General features: G+C 34.5%; 1 protein-coding gene across 2 annotated transcripts in view; it reads left to right on the top strand.

Annotated features, from left to right (window-relative positions):
• The window catches only part of RNF145 (ring finger protein 145), a 49756-nt gene extending 28965 nt beyond the window's left edge, over positions 1-20791 (top strand). For both annotated transcript variants that reach the window (XM_037025123.2, XM_037025125.2), the window contains 7 exons: positions 1536-1771; positions 4259-4434; positions 7612-7752; positions 9241-9423; positions 15539-15686; positions 16601-16957; positions 19152-20791. In XM_037025123.2, coding sequence (XP_036881018.2) covers positions 1536-1771; positions 4259-4434; positions 7612-7752; positions 9241-9423; positions 15539-15686; positions 16601-16957; positions 19152-19538 — 1628 coding nt within the window. In that variant the 3' untranslated portion in view covers positions 19539-20791. The remainder of the gene's footprint in view (positions 1-1535; positions 1772-4258; positions 4435-7611; positions 7753-9240; positions 9424-15538; positions 15687-16600; positions 16958-19151) is intronic.
• Positions 20792-21631: the final 840 nt, after the last annotated feature.

Genomic DNA, 21631 nt, shown 5'->3' with positions numbered 1-21631 from the left:
GTTGACATATCTCACTTGGTGACCTCTTGTTTTCTTTATTATTAAGGTTTTTCCTCTTTTTATACCTTAGAAATGTTTTTCACAATATTTGAATATCAGTGCCTTAAAGGCAAAATTGATAGTTTGTGGAATACAGAAACCATTAAGGAAAAGATTGATAGATTTGACTAATAAAAACTTCTATACTGCAAGAAAAAAGTTAGTTATTAAAATATTCAAGTGACATATTGGGAAAATATAATCATATGATGAAGGGATTAACATCTTGATCAAACAATAAAAGGCTAGAATAGGCAAAGGATGAAACAGTATTTCACCAAATAATTACAGATATTTTTATATACATACTGGTAATGTTCAGTGCTGCTGGTAATCTACAAAATACAAATTGAAAAAAACGCAAGAAATACTCCTTGCCCTCTGTTCCTCAAGTTATTTTCACTGTTGACAAGTCAGTGGGGAAACGGGCGCCCTGTATACTAGTGTTTTGTTTCTGAAAATATGTGTCAAAAGCCTTAAAAAATGTTTCTTCTACTCAGTAATCCCACTTTTAGAAATTTAGTCTTAAGAAAATATTTGGAAATGTGCTCCACATAGTTTATACAGGGGCGTCATAAATGTACAAGTATGTTCACTTACAAAGCTTTTTATGATTATGAAGTACTTGGAAACAGCCAAATGCTAATATCGTATACATTCGGTGTAATATACTGTATAACTGAGAAAACAACCTTATATATATTTATTAATGTGGAGAGATATATGCATAATATGTATTAAATGAAAAAAGCTGATTATAAAATAGTATGTATACCATAATCTTTTTATAAAACATTTGGGTATATTCACATACATGAAAAGGTGGTAATATGTATAGTTTACTTTTATTGAGCACTTTGTTTCAGATACAGTGATAAGGCTTTAATACTTCATTTAATGGTCCAAGATGTTGACAGTACTACCTTTAGGTAGTAGAATTATAAGAAATTAAAGGGTTTTTCTTTCCTTTTTTCCTTCTCTGGGTTTTCTAACTTTGCTATAATGATCATGTGTAATCCTCTGAGAGAAATTTGTTGCTTAAACTTTTCAGTTTTAATTTTCATTTTTGAGTCATTTGGGAACTCTTGCATGGTGCTGTAAAAGCAATTAAAGATTGAAAACTCGGAACAAATCTTGTCATACCACAGTCTTGGACAAAGAACTGTATCTCTTGAATTTTATGCCTTCATCTCTTGGCCAGAACAGTTAAATAGTGAGGATCTTTATAAAAGCAACTATCTTAGTAACTGAATTATTATAATATTAAGTTAGGTATTCTAAAAAACTTTCTCAATATTATATATGCCATCTGGAACATGATGAAGATCACAGAATGTGTGATTATGTAATTATGGTCAGATGAAGTTAAAATTTGGTTTAAAATACAGTGTATCTTAGAATTCTTCAAAAGCATGTCATCCTTATCAACAGTTTTTTGTTTTTATTTTGTGAATACCAAAATCTCAAAATTAAATTTATTCTTCTCCCTATTTTAGGTCAGTTGGTGGTATGTACTTTATGCTCCTGTGTCATGAAAACGAAGCAGATTTGGCTCTTTTCAGCTCACATGCTTCCTCTGCTAGCAAGACTTTGCCTTGTTCCTCTGGAGACAATTGTTATCATCAACAAATTCGCTATGATTTTTACTGGGTTGGAAGTTCTCTATTTCCTCGGGTCTAATCTTTTAGTACCATATAATCTTGCTAAGTCTGCATACAGAGAACTGGTTCAGGTAAGACTGATAAGCACAGGTCAATAAAATTCTACATAAATATTAGTTATATTAAAGATTTGGTTCACTTTTATTTCACAGTCATGGTCATGCTAACATTCTGTTGACAGTTTTCGTAGGAGCATCTGAGAGTCTTTAGGAAGTTGTATTGAGGAGGCAGTGAAGTGAAGTGATTCTCTGGAAGCAGATTGTCTGAGTTTTTACTCTGGTGCTTCTGTTTACTGGCTGTGTAACCTGGGGTTAGTCACCTAAGTTCACTTACCTGTATAGTAGAGCTAATAATAAGAGTTATAATTAACTCATAGGGTTGCTGTGAGATTTAAATGAATTTAGTGCCAGGCAGACTATGTTCAGTATGTATTAACTACTATAACAAAGACAAAAATAGTACAGAATTGAATACCTAGAGGTCAAACCCTGTTTTTTCTTCTGATGGTAGTACTGTGATTACAGTTTTTCCCTGTGTTTGCCTAATTTATTTAAACTGAGAAGTTAGATAGTTCTGGGCTATCATATGATGTATTTCATTTAGGTGTGGTACTTGAACTGTTTTTTGCCAACATACCATGCTTCTGTCTCCTGCTTTTTTTAGCCTTTGCTCTAAAACAGGTTATTCCCAGACATAAACAGTAGATTCAGGAGATAAATATTTCTATTTGATTTAATGGATAAGTTTGTAAAATAAATCTTAAAACTGACACTGGTATAAAAAGAGAGTTTTTCTCCCTCTTGACCGTGTGCATATAACCTTAAGGTACAGGAAGATCTCAGATTAACCAAACTGATAATATTAAGTGAAGTAGTTTCTTTGTTGTTGTTGTGGCCCCAGGGGCAGACTTCCCAGAAAAATTTTCCTTAACTCTTGGCTTGAGCCTGGTTCCACCTTCTTTTTTCTCACCTGACAATTAACTTGGGTGGTGTTCCTGAAAGTAGGTCTTCCAAAGAACACGAAGTTATTTTCACACTGCACATGAAGAGCTTCCCTCACATCACCGGGAAGGATAGTAGTTGTGCTCAGAGTAAGAATGACAGATTTAAGATATATATATATTTTTTAAAATTCCATCTTACGTCATTATCCTAGTTTGTAAGAAGCAGTAGTTATTTAGTAAATATTAATTGGGCATGTTTATCTAATCACCGTAAGGACAAAGGCTCCATTTTTCAATGTCCTGTTTTCCCTCTTGGTTGCCATAAGATTCATGCATCACTAGGTGTCATAGTTGAAAACAAATTATAGGTTATGAAATTAATGACCTGAAAAGAATTATATAGGCAAGAAATGGCAACAGTCAGGATTTTTAGTGGTCTGTCTGGAACAGAAAGGAGAAGTACTCTCTACAATTCAGTGACCAGTTTGCTGCTAATAATAATTTTGCAGCGAGCTGGGCAATTTCTTTTTTCTTTCAATATTTTCTCATTGGGGAAAAATAGAGGTTAATCTTGACTAAATTTTAGAAAAAGCATTTGATTTATAGATGAAAAAATTCAAATTTAAAATTAACCTGCAAATTAATACTTAAAGGTGTTTACATAGAGATAGATGTTAATTAGAAACCAGAACAACTTGCAAATCAGTATATTTTAATTTAAGGTCTTTATAGTTTATTGAAACACTTTGTTGTCACATTGAGAGTTCCAACAAGACCATCTGGCTGCTTATGTTAGAGTTTATGATCTGTGTAGCAGAACCTTGTGTTACCAGGGTCTGGTCCCTAGCTTAGTAACTCTAGGTACTTGGTTACATCTATACTCTTAGGTTGAATCAGATTATGAGAATTGATTTTCCCCCTAATCAATCTCATAAGAGATTGTCAGAATATGAGAATTGATTCCTCCTTATCAGTTTCTTAAGAAATTATTTATAAACTAGAAAACAGATTTATAGTAGATTAATAAACTATTTTTAGGTATACCTCTTTTCCTGGTGTTAATGCACTTGCCAAATCAAATCAAATCAAATGTTACTGGACAAATACAGAGTAAGAATTAGGGGAATTAATTTGTCTGGGTGGGGAAGACTTGCTAATCGTCTTTGCTCCACAGTAGAGTAAAACTTCCCCAGTGATTATTCCGTCTTCCATCAAACTATTTCTCATCTATGACATTGCTGAATAAACCCTGAAAAATTCCTTCTTTTAAATTTCCCTTTTTCCTAACCCCTTAAGGAGTAGTGCATATATGATCCATGCTAGTCCTGGTCCTTTTGATTAGACATGAGTAAGTTATAAAAGTCTCAAACTGCCTTTGATATAGTTTTACTCTGAATGTGACTTTATTTTGGCCTCGTTCTGGGACTTTCAGGGCAGTGAGTATACTCATGCAAAATCAGTAGATTTTTAAAAACATTTTAAAGGGGTTTAACTGAAACAGTCTTACAATAAAAGAAAGGCTATTTAATTTTTCTCTTTAAGTACTTTAAACTTGTGTTTTAAAGTGTTTATTGAAGTAATACAAGATGTTTTCCTGTCTTATTTTCTTATTCAGGTAGTAGAGGTATATGGCCTTCTAGCCTTGGGAATGTCCTTGTGGAATCAGCTGGTGGTCCCTGTACTTTTCATGGTTTTCTGGCTCGTCTTATTTGCTCTTCAGATTTACTCCTATTTCAGTACTCGAGACCAGCCTGCATCACGTGAGAGGCTGCTTTTCCTTTTCCTGACAAGGTAAGTAATAGGAACATATGATACTATACATAACCTTAGGAAAAGAAAACTTTGATCTAGGAATAGTAAGCTTTGCAAATTAACTTTTATCAGTTATATTGTAGTACCTCATATTAAGCTAAGGTTTTTCATTCAGTAGATGCCTCAGTCTGGCAGTGCAGGGAGGTGCTAATAGAGTTTTGGCATGGTACATTTGGCTGCACTGTGCAACAAAGTGCAACAAATGATTTGTGGAAAGGTATGTAGTAAATTGTAAAAGTCATCTTTAAATTTGAAGTTTAATTATTGGGTCAATAAAAGAAAGAAATGTTATCAAGAATAGCTGTCATTTATTGAATAGTGTTTAATATGTGCCAGCGATTCTGCTAGAACACTGTGTCCTCATACTGTACCCACCCTGAGAGATAGCTTCCTTTATTATCATTACCATTTTATAGGTGAGAAACTACCAAGAGTAACTTGCCCCAGGTAACACTGCTAAAAGAGGCAGTGCTGAAACCCCACCAGAGTTCACACCTTGTGGCTTAACTCTGTGCTTTCACTATGCCCTGTTTTTTTCATGTTTTACTTCATTGTTGAGATAGAGTCAATTAATTGGTGGAATTATTACATCACCACACTTACTGTTTAACCTGAAGGAATTCTAAGACTTAGTCTTTAAGGCTTAGTTTTTTAAAAAAGATGAATTAAGTCAGTAGAGTGCTTTTTCCACTTCAGTGTCCTTTTGTGCTTACACTAGATCCACATTTGTTACTTTCCCACTCATGAACTTCAAGCCTTCAAAATCTAGCACATGGTATATACATCTTCACCTGTTGGCACATTGTCACATTAAAAGGCGAGAACAGAAACTCTTGTCCTCCCTGGTGGATAAAAGTTGAATTATAGTTAATAGAGCCATTGTTTCTCAGTCATCCAAAATGATGAAGCACTGTGCTACAAGTGGTGTGGAGAATGAGAGATTTAAGAAAAATACGCTGTCCTTAGGTGAAATAAAATAAATAAAAATGTCTCGGGGCAGTATCTATTTTGCAAATAAGTAGAAGAAACTGTGTCAGATTTTGTACTTCCTGAAAATAACAATTGATTAGCTTCTATAATCATACAGTAAATTGATAACAAATACATTTTAATCACCAGTTACTAGCTTTAACTGCTATTTATTTTTATGTAAATATTATGGAGGTTTTATGCAGAATTTTTGAATGATCTAAAAAATAAGTGAAATTAAAAAGAAAGAGATACAATCCTGTGGTTGGGATAATATAAGTGTGGGGGTGGGATTGGTTGTGTTTTAACCAGATTGTTACTGTAAAGCAGTATCAAATGAAGTGTAGCATAGTGTAATAGGCTTCACATATCAGTGAACTGAATGAATTTGGACATATTTACAAAGTAAGCAAATAATACTGAGATTTTAGATAAGGTTTAGTTTTCTTGCCAAAGTAAGTTTTCTCTCTCTTTTTTATATATGGGATAAATTACTTCTCAAAATAAGAATATTTTGATTTAGATCATGTAAGCATTGGTTCTTTATCCTGAATGCTCTCTGCACCAGGTTATATTTGTGTTTTCTTGTGAACGCCAGTTTATTTATAAAAAGAAAGATTATAAGTTTACCAGAATACTCTGACTAAACCAACAAAAAAAGTAAGCTCAAAAGCAAAAAGAAGGGTTTTTTTTGCAGCCAGAAAATAGAAACTAAGTGCAATAAAATGTCTCCTTGAAGACAGGGGAAGAAAAATTTTATAAATGACCCAAACTCTTTCACTTCCCCAAAGCTAGGTTGAAACCTTTTGTTTGCTTTAGTGTGGTCCTCTTGAAAATATAATTAAATCACACTTCTTGGGTGTAAAAGATTTCTCTAAATATTGAGACAAAAATAGAGAAATAGTATAAAACTTCAGTAAAATTTTCACTTTTCCAGTGAAAAGGAAATAAAATTTTTTGTGTTATTTTCAGCCATGATTCTTAATATTTTTAGATTATTGGACAATTTGTTTAAATATGTTATGTAATTTCTTGGAAAAAATGTCAAAAATTAGATTTGTTTAACAATGTTATAAAATTATTACTTTAACCATCAAGCACCATGACTGGTATATGTTTTTTTTGGCTTCTAACATAAAACCAGACCTTTTCTCCATCATAATGTACATTGGCCTACATAAAATTAGATGTTTCACCTAAAAGCTAACTTATAAGCAATTGCATAGGAAGGACAACTGTGTAGCAGAAGCATGGAGCAACAATAGTAAAGGAACAGGTATGGTTTTGCCCAAATGAATGCCTTATCCATATAAATAAAATTCTTTACTGAAATTGTAAAAGTTAAGATGTAGTGCTTTGAACATCTTCTAGATGCTGTGTAAGTGCTAAATCCAAATTATTAGTACATACTATCTATTTGCAAAACACTTGTTAATAAGTTAATGTCTTATACGTTCTGTGAAAGTATTGAGTGTTCCCCTAAAATATGAAAGTATATCCAAGCTTTTGTGTAAAGTCTTCTACTTTGCCTCATAAGTGGTATTCATAGTAAACTTTTATGCTAAAAATTGATAATTAAAATTATATTTAAGTTGTTGGACTGTATTCCTTTAAAATGCTTTTGAAATAACTCAGGAAAAAATGCATTTATCTAAACCAAAATTATATTTTAAAGTACCAGTACTATGGAAGATGCCTGCACAGTGAGAGGAGTCAGGAAGCAAAGTCAACATAGGCCCTCTCCAGTAGAGTTTGATCAAATAAGGGGGGTTGACAAATAACCACATACAGTGTGAACAATTTGAATAGTCAGCATGTTTCAGAAGGAACAATGGGCAACTATAGAGGTTTATTATGAATATTATCAGCATGTTAATTATATTTCTTAAGATTTGGACAAGATTTAAGCCCTTAGAGTTTTACTGCATTTGAAGGAAATGATAAAGACTTTGTTTTACATATGGTGCTATATACTGAATATTTGCCAACCAGATAGAAAAATGTAGGTTGGGATAATAAGGAGAATTGATTTAAATTATTAATGGAGTGGTTAGGTGATTTGATCTTAAATTTTGGTTTGGGGATTATGAGGATCCAGTCAAACTTTTGTGGTTATTTAAAGGCTTAAGATGTTTTTATTTTAAATAGAAACTTTTTATCTGTCAATATTCTCCCCCTTCTTTCTAGTATTGCTGAATGCTGCAGCACTCCTTACTCACTTCTGGGTTTAGTCTTCACGGTTTCTTTTGTTGCCTTGGGTGTTCTGACACTCTGCAAGTTTTACTTGCAGGGTTATAGAGCTTTCATGAATGATCCTGCCATGAACAGGTGAGTTCTTTATTCTGAATATCTCTAGAAATGTTAATGTCATCTATAACTTGAAGAAGTAATGATGAATTTCTTTGTTGATGAAGTTTAGAGGAATGGGGTTTTGAGTTTTTTGTTTTAAGTAGTTGCAACATTTGGATTAAAATTCTATGAAAAAATAACTGAATTCCCAAATATGAAAAATATATTTTTATTATATGTACAAAGCAATATGTATTGGACATGTTCCTTTCCTACAGTTATAAAAGAGTTTTTTGATAACTTTTCCCCATTTGAAGTTGAAGTGTAGCCCTGCTAAAATTAGATTTCTGTATTTGATACTTAAAGTTTTTTGTGTTTGAATATAATTTTGATACTGACTGAAGTTTCAAAGGACTCATTAATGAGGATACAGAATAGTTAATCTAATTGTTAATATCAGTAAGATCAGGTATTGGGAAGCCCTGTTTCTAGAACTTGTCATGATTTCTGTTATCTTAATACAAGAGTTCAGTGGTTTCATTTGAATAAATTTATATAATCTCTTCTTAAAGTCTTTAAACATTTATGGAGTATTCAGAATTAGTACATGCTGAATACCTTAAAAATTGGGGGTGAAATTTTTTTGTGTGTATATTTTTTTATGACAGAAAAGGAAACTTCTACACTCTATAATTTCCTGACTCTATCCCCATGGTGTCTTAACGTGATCCATTGTTCACTGTGTTTTCTCTTACATATGTATGTTTACTTTTGTAGTACATAAGGTAAGCTATTCCCCATAAGATTACTGATTTGAAGGGTATGTACATTTTAAATTTATTAGCAAATTTTTCTCCAGAAATTTTTTATCTGTTTATATTTCAACAACATAGTCTGTCCTCTATTTTCTCACATTCCTTGTCAGAACATAGGTCATCAAATTTTGATTGCTAATTTGTGGTTTTGTAAAGTACCTATATCTGCTCATTTCTCATTTATTTGTGAGAGTTCCTTATAAATCAAGTTAATAGAATAAAAGGTCTTAGAACTTTGTATTTTCTGTATGGAAATTGAACTAAAAAATTGTATTTATACTTCTGGGTTTTTTTGGTCTTTATGTCTTCTGGTTCTTACGGCCTACTTAAATAGACCTTTCCTACTCCAAGATTATAAGGATATCACCTATGATTTCCCCTTTTGTAATGAGAATATAGTTCATGATGTAAATATATGTATTCAGTGGATACTTAAGATTGGTAAAGGTATCTGACTCATTAGCAGAACTAATTTATTTTTCTTAGAAGTTTTTTTTCTCATTTTGTTAAAATATTAGCTATATTTTATATTTTACACATGTAGTGATATATTACAACTGTTATTACATTGATATTATATGATAATATTCTGGCGAGTTTTTTTCATCTAAGAATAGATCACAAACGTAACAACAGTCTAAGCCTTTGGATTATTTTCTCTCTCGAGTTAAATGAGAGTGATGGTTTGTTCTGAAAACTTTTGCTTTTTTAGGGGCATGACAGAAGGAGTTACGCTGTTGATACTGGCAGTGCAGACCGGTCTGATAGAACTACAGGTGGTCCACCGGGCATTCCTGCTCAGTATCATCCTTTTCATTGTTGTAGCCTCTATCCTACAGTCTATGTTAGAGATCGCAGATCCTATTGTCCTGGCACTGGGAGCATCTAGAGACAAGTAAGAAACTTTATAATATTCTGTATGTGAGTTTGTTGTCCGAAGATTTAGATAACATTTAGAGAGAGAAAATGGATGAGAAATTGGTATTAGCTTAAGTTAACAAGTTTACCTGTTTACTTTTCCTATGTTTGACTTTTTTCCCCCTCAAGATTCTAATAGTTAAAAGTCATATCAAAGGCTATGTAATTAAAATCAACTTTTTTCTTCAGAGAAATTAATACTTTAAATTTTTGTCCAGCTTTAAAATTAAGAATGTAGTGCATAAAATTTAGTTTTGTAAATATAGCAAATAATATATAATTTTATTCTGTACAGTGCTAAGGGGAGAAAACACAGTGAAATGTAAATGAGAGAAAACTTAAGGTTGTCAGGCAATCATAAAGATTAGCATTTATGGAATAACAGCTTCATTCGATGGCCTTTCGGCAATTGCAACTTACTGTGGTTATACTGGTGATTCTTGACACCTGATGGGACTAGATGAAATTCATAGCTGAGTTCATGTTCATCTCATGATAGAAGTGTTCTTAAGGAATAAGGGCCAAATTATTATCAAAAATTATTTTGGCGTATTGTAGTCTACACAAGGACATTCTAGGAGGACTTGCTTAAAATTCAGTGCCGTTGTTTCTTTCTAGCATCTATCCACACTCTAGTTATTACTGATTACCAAAATACCTGAATTTATTGCTTCTTTGATGTAGTGCTTTATGTGTAAGAAATAAGTGATCTTTGGGGAGACAGAATTTTTACAGCAGATTTTAAAACCATTCCAAATTAGCATTTTAATTATAGTTAATCAAATTTAACTTTCTGTCTCCATTTCCCACATTGCCAGACATTCTAAAAAATTTTTCAAATGGTAGAATGCCTGAAAGAATCAGTTTAATTTCAGTAAACTCAAAGCCCTTAGATTTGTTTTAGATAATCTTAATGATCATTATAATTACAGTTCTAAAAGATTTAGTTTTTAAGATCTAAGGTTTTTCAATAGAAGCATTTAAAATGGTGAATTCAATGGTGAACTCAGTTAAATAGACCTTATATTGTCTTGTTTTTGACCTGGGTATAGTTATTATGTCATCTCTGGCAGTATCCTTCAGTGTTATTAAGTATACTAATTAACATGTATCAATAAAACTAATAGAATACTATAGAAGAGTCTCAAAAAGATAAGAAAAAAACAACATTGTTCCATTGCTATAAGAAGTAGTATATTCTTCCTGGATGCTGAACTAGCTTCATAACTGGCTGCTTCTTCCAAGGCCAAATAAGGAGGCAGTTCAGAGGGAAAGGAGCAAAACAGAGAAGCCCTGTGTATGTGGGGGAGTTACTTGAATTGGTGTCAGTGTTACTAACCGATGTCTGAGGCAGAAGATGCTCTTGGTTGTGAAAAGATAAAATGGAAATGAACTGCTGGGTTCTGTAGTACCCTCCCATCATTGCCTATGGTAATAAGACAATACTGTTAACAGCTAGATGCCAAAACTTTTCAAAACAAATAAAATGGAGAAGTTGTGAGAAAAGTAAAACCTATAGAACTGATTCAAGAAGAATTAAAAAGCTCGTATAGTTCTATAACTTTTAAAGAAGTGGAAGCAAATTGTGGACATACTGACCCAGATGGCATTACAGGCAAGTTCTACTAAACTTTGAAGGAACCAATTATCCCTAGTTTAAACATTTCCAAACCCCAGTTCATTCAGTGAGGCCAATATAATGCCTATATTAAAACCAGACAGACAATTTGAGAAAGATAAAGTTTTGTTTTACTTCCAGTAGGAGATAGTATGAAACTTTTGTAATGTGGGCTAAAGTATAGATAGCTTGACTGGTGGAACAGAGAGCCCTCCTAAACAGATCCATATATGTGTGGAACTTTGGTATATGACAGAAGTGCCATATCAGATAAAGTGCGGACAGGTGGTACTCTTCTGTAATGTAGCTGGAAAAATATGGTTTCTGTTTGGAAAAGGATGGAACTGGATTCCTATCTCACACCATAAATGAAAGAATCAACTACAGAATGTTAGAGATCTAAATGTCAACAATAAAAAATTGAAATTCTACATAGGTTAGTATATTTTGGACCTTCAAGTAGGAAAAAGTTACTTAACTTGACAGAACTGGCTATGGAAGACTGGGACTATGAGTTTGAAAGAAAGGTATGATAAGTCCAACTATTAGAAGTAGTTAGATTTTTTAAACCTAAAGACAACCTAAATAAATTGGGAATGATAATTCAAACTGGGAGAAGCAATTCATAGTATTCATATTTGTTCAGAAATTAGTAACAAGAATATACAAATCAGTGAGAAATAGATACATCATCAGGCTTTTAGAGAAAGAGGAAACGCAAATGAATATGAAAAGAGGTTCAATATCTTTAGTGATCAGAGAAATATAAATCCAGACCAGTGAGATACTATTTTAATGTCTATTAAAAAAAATTTTTTTTAGTGAGATAATATTTTAAACAATTTAAATTTTAAATTGTGAGGTTGACCATTAATAAGTAAATAGAAAGGAAGGAAGGAAGAGACAGAGGGAAGTCACCTGACAGTCAGGGTGGTAGAAGGTATTATAGGATATCCCAGGTTTCTAGTTGTAATCACTTTGGAAAACAGTTTGGCGTTATCAATTGCATTTATACTTAATACAGTCTTGCACAGGTTGAGTAGGGGCATATACTAGAATGTTCATAGCACAGTTCACAGTAGCAGAAACCTGGGAACAACGAAAATGCCCATCAGACAGGAAGTGGGTGAGTAAATGTAATAGTCACAGTGGAATGTTAAAAAAGTCAGTGACATGTAAAACACTGTGAATAATTCATAGGAATATGAAGTTAAAAAGTAAATGCAAAACAAAACAATATAAAAAGTTGTTTTTATGTTAGAAACAAAATTTTAAAATACACTCTTTAGGAATATGGATAGCTTAAATAAACAAAATTGTAAAAAGGAAAGCAAGAGAGTGAGTGAAGAGCACAGGATTGAAGATAATGGTTTCATTGGGTGGAGGGGAGGCAGAGCATGGAATAGACAGACCTGCCATATGGTTAGATGTGGATTATCTAGGCCCTCGCTCTTGTATGGGGAGCAAGGTTCATGAGTGCTTGTTATAGTAATCTAAAATAGCTAAATAGATTACTAAACTAAATAAAAGGAGGGACATGCACAGACCAGTGACAGTAGTATATTCTGAATCAAGTATTATGATCAGTTCAGTGTACTGGGGATTAAAAAAAAAGTATCTTAATTCTCAAATTAGAGGAACAATTAAAAGATAATATTGGTAGTCCATGAAACAATGCTGCTCTCCAACATTAAAGAAATCAGTGTTGGGAGAATTGCTTGTGTCACTGGCATTGCTTGGACTAGAGGTGACTTCAGTGTTTCAACATAAAAAGATTTTTTCAGGTAGTTTTAGCCATAGAGATAATTGTTACTTTTATCTGTAAATCTTACTGCAGCTTTTTAACAAGGAACTTAAGGACTATAGTCTACTCACTCGAATTATATAGCAGACTTTTAAATAACACACTTCTTTTTTTATTTTATTCTGCTTAACCTAGTAGTGAAATGAGATTTCAGTATCATTTTTCCACTGTTCTTTTTATACTTGTTTAATTTTAAATTAGATTTTCATTGAATTTTAACTGCTTAAGGGTATAAATATATGTATGTGTGTATGTAGTATGCACACCTATATCAAAATTAGACAAATTTAAAACTTGGCATACTGTTATATATATATACTTTTCTGTGTATTTATGTAAATATATGTGTATATATATATGTCTATTTTATATAAATAAGATATACATTTAAAATTTTAAGGCAAGTTGCCTTATTAAATGATTTATAATTTATCATCTAGCATAGTATAAATGTTATAGTAACAGTAATTCCTGCCTGCCTGCCTTTAAAAAAATGAAATTGTTTGTTAAGCATCCCAGAGCAGAGTTACTGACAGATTTATATTTGTCTCTCAACTTCTGATAATAGAAATGTTTTCTAAGAAAATATATAAAACACTTTTCAAAGTACCTAGCTTTAATTCTTAGCCACAATAATATTTCACTTTCTTGTTAGTTACAAATTGCAGATAGTCTAACACAACATAGCATTTAACTCTGTGTATGGGCATTTTTGTCTCCTTGAGATGCTTTGTATGGATTTGAGAACCTATCACAGATGCTGATATTTAATTAAAACATCTTAATTTTGTAGCAGCCATAAGCTTTAAACTATTTCTGTTGAAGTCTACATTTCCTTCTGGCTTTAAATAATCTACATTCATGTTTATATAATAATAAATCATTAAATAATAATGTGAAGTTTCAGTATTCAGTTTATATAGATTGCAGCAAGTTTTGTTTTTAAGAGGGAAAAGCTATTTGGGCTCATGGTGATTTCTTTCTAGATTTGTGATCACTACGTTAAAAAAAACTACTCCAGCTTTCGCTTTTATTTACTCAAGAAATGAAGTATCTAGTTTTTTTTGGTTTTATTTTTAATTCTTACAGAGGGAATAGGCCCTCTATCATCTGTTTGCTTATAATTTGGGTAAATAAGTAATTCTTTAAGTAAGCTTGTAGGGGGGGAATTACATCCGTTTTTCTTATTACACAGAAAGATTTTTCAAAGTTCTGCTTCAGGCATTTGGTTGGGGAGGGTTTTTATATATTTATGTTTTAGGATTTGGTATTCAGTCTGTCTTAAATCGGTGTATATTTATGCATGATCTGTTAGAGTGTTTCAGTGTATGAAGAGATACACAAAGGAAAAATTATGTTCCTTCTTTTGCCATACTAGGGGACTTCTCTTATAGTATGTATTCTACTACTGACAAGTGTGGATCAAGTGGAATCTGAAATCTAAGAAATCTCTTGATTTGTTTTGTAACTTACAAGCATAAAATTATACATGTAGCTACTCCTCTGTAAACTAATCATGATAACTTGTCCTGCTTATATCATAGGGCTTTGATATGGGTGGAGAGATGAATAGGTTGGAAAAGGCATGGTAATATATGGAAAATAATTTGAAAAATGTCAAGCAGAAGTAAATTTTAAAGTCTTACTTGACACTTTTAACAAACTTTTGTGGTTAGGAGCTAGGCTGTGTGAAAGAGTTATTGTCCTTTTTTCAAATTTAAATTTGGGTGATACTTTATGTATGTGTATGTATATATATGTTTATTGTATTTATATATTTTTTAAAGTGTTTACATATAATACAGAAAATATATATTGTGAATATTTATGATTGTAAGAATGCTACAATTCAGTGTATGATTGGTTGGTACAGGTGTTAAGAATCTGAGAGGAGAAAGGATTTATATTATCTGAATAAATACATTTGTTAACTTAAGCTAGCCTAAAGGACTTAGAAAAAGAAAGTGAGATGAAATTCTGGTGTGATGTAAGAATGCATGTATTTTTCTGGGAGGAATAAATGAACCATCTTTGCTTATAGTGAAAAACAGATGTTAATAAATTTGGACCAAGAAATTGGAAGTGGAGGAGCTCAAATGCCAGGCGAGGAAATTTAAAGATGTTGGCATTATGTTTGTTAGAGCTTTTGGAAGGTTAATCTGGCTGGTGGTGTCCAGGACAGATCAAGGGCTAGAGGAAGGAGGACCAGCTAGTAGGGCTTCCTCACTGGAGAGTCATTCCCCTTTGTAACACTGCACTCAGGGCAGCAGAGATTTTCATCACTGGGTGGAACAGGTGGGGAGAGGATGTGATTTAAGACTACAGATTACTGTTAAAATGTTTAAAGTTTAATGCTACAAAAGTCTGAAATCATTTGAAATTGCTAGGAATGGGAATGAAACTGAAAGCAAACTACTGAGAAAAAAAAAGAATTGATGGTTCTTGGCAATTGTGACTGTGTGGAGACTTAAGGAAAGAAATGAATCAAAAGGCTTTGACATAGCAAGCCTATGACATGACTTGCCCTGAAATGTAGCACAGGGTCTTTGTGGAGAAGGGTGCTCAGTAAAGTATTTGTGAAATTTAAGAACAGCACAAGATCTCTTAGTTGCTAATGTAATTGTACTTCTAGGTGACAGGCACTTTTAAAGAATATTTTTCTTCTTCTAGGAGTTTATGGAAACACTTCCGTGCTGTGAGTCTTTGTTTATTTTTACTGGTATTTCCTGCTTATATGGCTTACATGATTTGCCAGTTTTTCCATATGGATTTTTGGCTTCTTATCATTATTTCTAGCAGCATTCTCACCTCTCTTCAGGTAAGCCTAGGATTAATTAACTTCATATAATAAATGATTTTATTTTTCCTTTTAGAAAAGGAATTAAACTTTTTTAAGATTAATGACCATAACTGGCCTTTTTAGTGATTACTTCCCACACTCTTTACTGGAATGTGTTACATTTATTTGAGCATAGGATTTAGAAGGTCGGTTATTAATATACTAGACCTGCACATGTCACTATATTTTTTTTATCAAGCTAATTAAACAATTTTTCCATTTCAAAATGTTATAAGAGCTGTCATGTAAATCCTGAATTTATAAGTAACTAAACTATTAAAAGATTCTAGAGTTTGTTTGGAGCACACTTTTTTAGTAAATACCCATATGAAAATATCCACAGTTTCATGCTGTATATAAAAAGATGGTGTATGTGTGTATTACATACACAGTCGTGATGTATTCACACACACACACACACACACACACTCTCTCTACTGCCCTGGAAAGATAAGCTTATTATAACTTGAAAGTGGACCTTTGAAGCCCAATCAGTAAGAAGTAAAAGAAAATGTGGCACTGGCAATAAAGATAAATTCATTGTTTCTTGTAAAGCTAAAGGTTCTTTGAAAGTTGAGATACATGTATGACTATAGAATTAGAAAAATTTAGGTAGCATTTTGATGGGTTTAGGTGACCTGGGGAATAAGGGGAAAGGAAGAGTCAGAAAACTGATTAGGAATCAGAATCATTTTAGGAAAGTTAGGTCTCTTTAAGTATGGCTTTTTGGTATCAAATACCTGGATTACCATGATCACCTCCATTTTCATACACCACTGTCTTCTCTAGATATTAAATGTTGCATCATGAAAGTATTAGGAATGTGTCAATGTTGTAAATTTATGAAACACCGTTCTTAGTGATTCTGTTCTAATACACATTTTTTTCCCCAGGTTCTGGGAACACTTTTTATTTATGTTTTATTTATGGTTGAGGAATTCAGAAAAGAACCAGTGGAAAACATGGATGATGTCATCTACTATGTGAATGGCACTTACCGCCTGCTGGAGTTCCTTGTGGCCCTCTGTGTGGTGGCCTATGGTGTCTCAGAGACCATCTTTGGAGAATGGACAGTCATGGGGTCTATGATCATTTTTATCCATTCCTACTATAACGTGTGGCTTCGTGCCCAACTGGGGTGGAAGAGCTTCCTTCTCCGCAGGGATGCTGTGAATAAGATTAAATCATTACCCGTTGCTACAAAAGAGCAGCTTGAGAAGCACAATGATATTTGTGCCATCTGTTATCAGGTAACTTGCACAGTAAGAGTCCATTTGGATGGGTCACATCCTGTGTCCCTTGGGAGTTTTAACATGCTAACCAAATTCAAGTTAAGTTTCCAGGCAGCATTATCTCCTGGGTAAAAAAAATGTGGGCCTTAGAAATTATTAAAGACCTGATAAAATATTTCCATTTTATTTCTAAATTAAGCTTTTAATTTAGTCCCTCAAGTTCTAATTTATTGTTATTTTCAACATTATTGCTCACCCATAAATAAAGGAAAAACAGGTCAGGTGTATTTTATTTTTACTCCTGAATATATATACACACACTCAAATATATGTACTATCAAATATAGTCTATAAATCAGGAGTCAGCAACTTCTGAAAAGTGGTGTGCCAACATTCTGACTCTTCCTGCTGGTGCTCCTAGGGTGGGCTGGAAGTGTGACTTACTGTAGGTGGAGAGAGAATGTGCTTTGCGGACCGCTGGCTCTCTGAGATGGGTCCAGGCCTCTGCAGGAAAGGCGGTGAGTTGGAGACATCAGGTGCTCTGCCGTTGCACTTGGCCCACCTGGCGTCCTTGCACATGAGCCGTGAATTGCTGATGATTGTCTTCTATTAAAAATTGAAAGATAGTATTTAAATCAGCTTGGAAATACAGCAACAAATAGGCCTGCAGTTTAGTCACTAGTGACCTGTGCAAGAAGGTGGTGGAGTAGCAGCTTTTACAGCTGAACTGTACTGTTGGCAGTGTGGACAAAAATGATGGGCAACAGCAGAAATTGTTTGTGTGAAGTCACTGTTCAGGGTGTGGGCTGATGTAAGGAAACTAGCTGTGTCAGTGAGTGTGCGGAGAAGGTTCTTTCTCCAAGGTTGCTGTACAGTTTAGATGTGTGTGTATGTGTGTGTTTAAGACTATCCAGAATAAGAATTTTTTCCTAAGAACAAAGTACAGCTACTACTTTTTTGTTATTGGAGCATACTTTTGGGTGCTAGCAAAATAATGTTTTCCTGGTTGTTTTGGGGGGCTGACTGAGGAGTGATGTGGGTGCTCCAAAGAAAGCGGCCATTGTCAGGTCTGCCCCCTTTGTGCCTCGGTAGACTTGTGCACAGGACGAAGCACATCGAAGACAGGTTCAGGGCCCATCAGCTTCAGCAGCCAATGAATCTCTGGGGTTTAGGAGTGCTCCTTTTATATTTGCTGTTGCCACATCACTTTTTTTGAGATGCTAGAACTACCTGCTGACACCACACAGAAAATGAAAGTCAAATTGCTTAACTTCCCAGCTGGCTGCTTTTCCTTGGATGGCTTTCTGCTTAAAAGTTGACTTCCAGGTGTTACCAGTTCTTGGCAAGGAATTTCTATGATAGCCACAACTCCTTGTTTTGGGACTTTAAACAAATTAATGGTCGAGTCACCAAATGTATATTCTTACAGTTTAAACATCATGTCCTCAGCCTTTCTTCCGTGAGTGGATCTTATGTAAAGTTGCCACTTCTTGCTGCAGTGGTTTTCAAACTTGAGTGTGCGTGAAGGTCACTTGGTGGCGTGCTGGAACAGTAGATTGGTGAATGCCATCCTGAGATATGCTGATTGAGTGGGACTGGTGGCCCAAGGATATGCATGATTAATAAGCACTCTGGGTGATTGCTCTGCAAATTAAGAAACACTGGCTTATATGGACCCTGTTTTTAAAACTGGGTTATAGACATTGTCCCAAATGAAATTGCCACTTCCTTGCCAATACCCTGGTGTTATGTGGCTGATTTTGACTCCTTGACAATAATCTGCTCATGGAATAATCTGTTTGACTGTACTGAAGCGTAACTGTGGGAACAGTCCTGTCATGAGATTTTTTTGAGGTTCTAATTATACTCATGCTGTACCAATGGAGACCCAGTAATCCTCCTGCTACAGTTGTGTGACCCTCTTGTTTCATACTCAGGCCAGAGCCCTGTGAAGAAGGTTGTTTCAACATCATTTTTGGTTTTTACTTCCTTTATTTTTTTATTACTTGGCCAGTGGTTCTTGTTATAAAGGGGTCTCTGATGGCAAGAGGATTATTACTAAAATACAAAATGAGTTTTATTCTAAGATTCATATTATAAATTTTCTGTGGGGAATTTGTGGGAAAGAAATGTTGGAACTAGAAATTTTGGGGGTAGTAGCAACGGTTTTAGATAATGAACATTTATGAGGCATCTTTTTTCCCCCTTCTAGGACATGAAATCTGCTGTGATCACACCTTGTAGTCATTTCTTCCATGCAGGCTGTCTCAAGAAATGGCTGTATGTTCAGGAGACCTGCCCCCTTTGCCACTGCCACCTCAAAAACTCCTCTCAGCTTCCGGGGTTAGGAACTGAGCCAGTTCCACAACCTCAGGCTGGAGCTGAGCAACACATAGTGCTTCAGGAGGGTACTGAACCCCCAAATCAAGAGCATCCTCCATGGCCCGGGAGGCACGAGGGCTCTAGGGACAATAATGAGTGCACTGCCAGCAGACCAGAGAGCCAGGAAGGGACTTGGGATCCCAAGGAATATCCTCATAGTGCACAAGATGAAGCACATCCTGTTGAGGTCAGCCAAGAAGAAAGGAAGCAGGAGTAACACTTTGAGATTCTGGAGAAATTAACTCACAATGGCATTTGTGCTCAGATTTGAGGAATGAATGTATGAGGTGATTAGGCAGAACACTTGACATTCCAAGGATCTAATCCAGGAAGTACTCTCAGTGGAGACCACCTGCTTTCATCCCCTTGACATTGTGGGAGAAATTTTGCAATGTATGCTAATTGAAATGTATTTATATATCCTATGCTGATGTTTTGTAGAGGTTTGCCAAGAAAATTCAACCTCAGCAACTTCAGAAACTGCCCCTGATTTGTAAGGGATAAATAAAATCAGATTTGAGTGTTTGAAAGGGGCTAAAGAAAGGAGGATAAAGAACAGGACAGCATGGGAAGATCAGGCAGAAGTGGAACTGACATTTCACTTTCTGTGGGACAGGATCGTTCTTGTTATGAAGTATGAGTAGTGACTAGTCCTTTTCTCACCCTGCCCTCTTCCTCCCCATTCCCTCATTTAACTGAAACTCAGTCAGGTGATTTTTAAGTTTTGTACAGCACTGAAATGAAATCAAAGATGTAAAAGCATTGATTGTATTCAAAGATTGAAGCACGCTCAGACTTCCTATGTGCTTTAGGGGCGTGGGTGGGAAGGCACGTGGGCCTCGCGGGTGCATTCATGTAATCGGAGACTCTTGAACTTTATGATGGAGTCCTCAATATTTTGATGTATATGAAACTTTTGTTAATACATTGTTTACTGTGTTGGCTGTGTGAAGTAAACTAAAACTCTAATGAACACTTTGGAGTCCATGTTAGTGTAGGAGACCAAAGTGGGAAGGGCTTTAGGGCACTGATTAAGGCCCTAAGTGTACTTTTCAATCCTGTGTAATGTTTAATCCTTGCAACTGAATCAAAACAGTGTTAAATTATGGCAATATTTGCACTTTGGGAATGAGTACATAACTGTATGATCACATTCTGCAAATGCCATTTTTAAAGCTGTTGTTAATAGACTTTGCACCTTTTCTTTGACAAAGATGTGTCATATTTAAATTTTTACATTCATCATGGCTACAGGTAGAACTGGGGAGGGGGGTATGTAATTTTTTATGGGAATTTTGATATGAAAAGAAACTAGTCATTTATTTATACAATAGGCTTGGCTCAAAAAAGTGTTTTTCAGACTCAATATTCCTAATGTGGGATGTGACTTTATTTTATTTTTAGTAGCAAATTTGGATGTAGACTGACAGACATAGCTGAATGTCTTAATAAATTTAAATTTGAAGATAACTATTTTGTTCCTGTGGTTATTGTAAAATGTTAGGTTGAAATTCCATTCTTAGGTTTTATTTTAAGATAGCTGCGCTTCTTGTATCTTGATCCCTCTCAGAAATGCCCTGCAGATGGCAATATTTTTTTTTATTGAAAGGACCAGTGTTTTGAAATATAATAGTGATAGCAAACTTACCTCTATATCAGAAGCATCTGGGGAGCTTTTAAAAAAAGCGGACACATATCTGAGTCCCATCTCAGACTTACTGAATCAGCCTTTGGCAGTGCCTGGGAACATGTGTTCAGAGCTTCATGGGTGACTATCCAGCTGAGCCTGGTGCCAGCAAAGAAGTGGCTAGGTAGAATGACTTTATCCCCATGTGCAGCTGGAAGCTTCTCTCCATCCTCTGGTGGCCTAGGTTAGGCAGAAAACAGAGCAGATGGCTCCCTCTAGGGGTGGGCTGTTGTCCAAAGACCTAGCAGTGCTCTCAGATTACAGTCTAATTTTCAGCCTTTGTGTAAAAGCTGCATGTTCAAATATTAAACTTCTTGGTGTCTTGTTAGAAGGGATAAAACTGCCAATAAAATTGGAATCATTTATGGCATGGAGCACTTGGTGATACTTGAGCAGTTCTTCACACTTTTGACCGACAGACTCATACAGACTGAGTAGAAGTACTCAGACATTTCAATAAAAGTCGAGACTAATGAGACATCAGTTTCACATTACAATACGCTTTTCCTCCTAATAGCACAGAGACCCCAGCTCTGTTCCCCAATTCACATGGAGCCTGTCAGCAGCAGTGGACAAATAATGCCTTATCAGTGTGCATCCTTTTGTTTCAGTCAGAAGAGCTG

The sequence above is a fragment of the Manis javanica genome, chromosome 1, assembly GCF_040802235.1.
Source record: "Manis javanica isolate MJ-LG chromosome 1, MJ_LKY, whole genome shotgun sequence".
Classification (NCBI taxonomy): domain Eukaryota; kingdom Metazoa; phylum Chordata; class Mammalia; order Pholidota; family Manidae; genus Manis; species Manis javanica.
The sequence above is the reverse complement of the archived record's forward strand: the minus strand, read 5'-3'. Positions and strand labels throughout refer to the sequence as shown.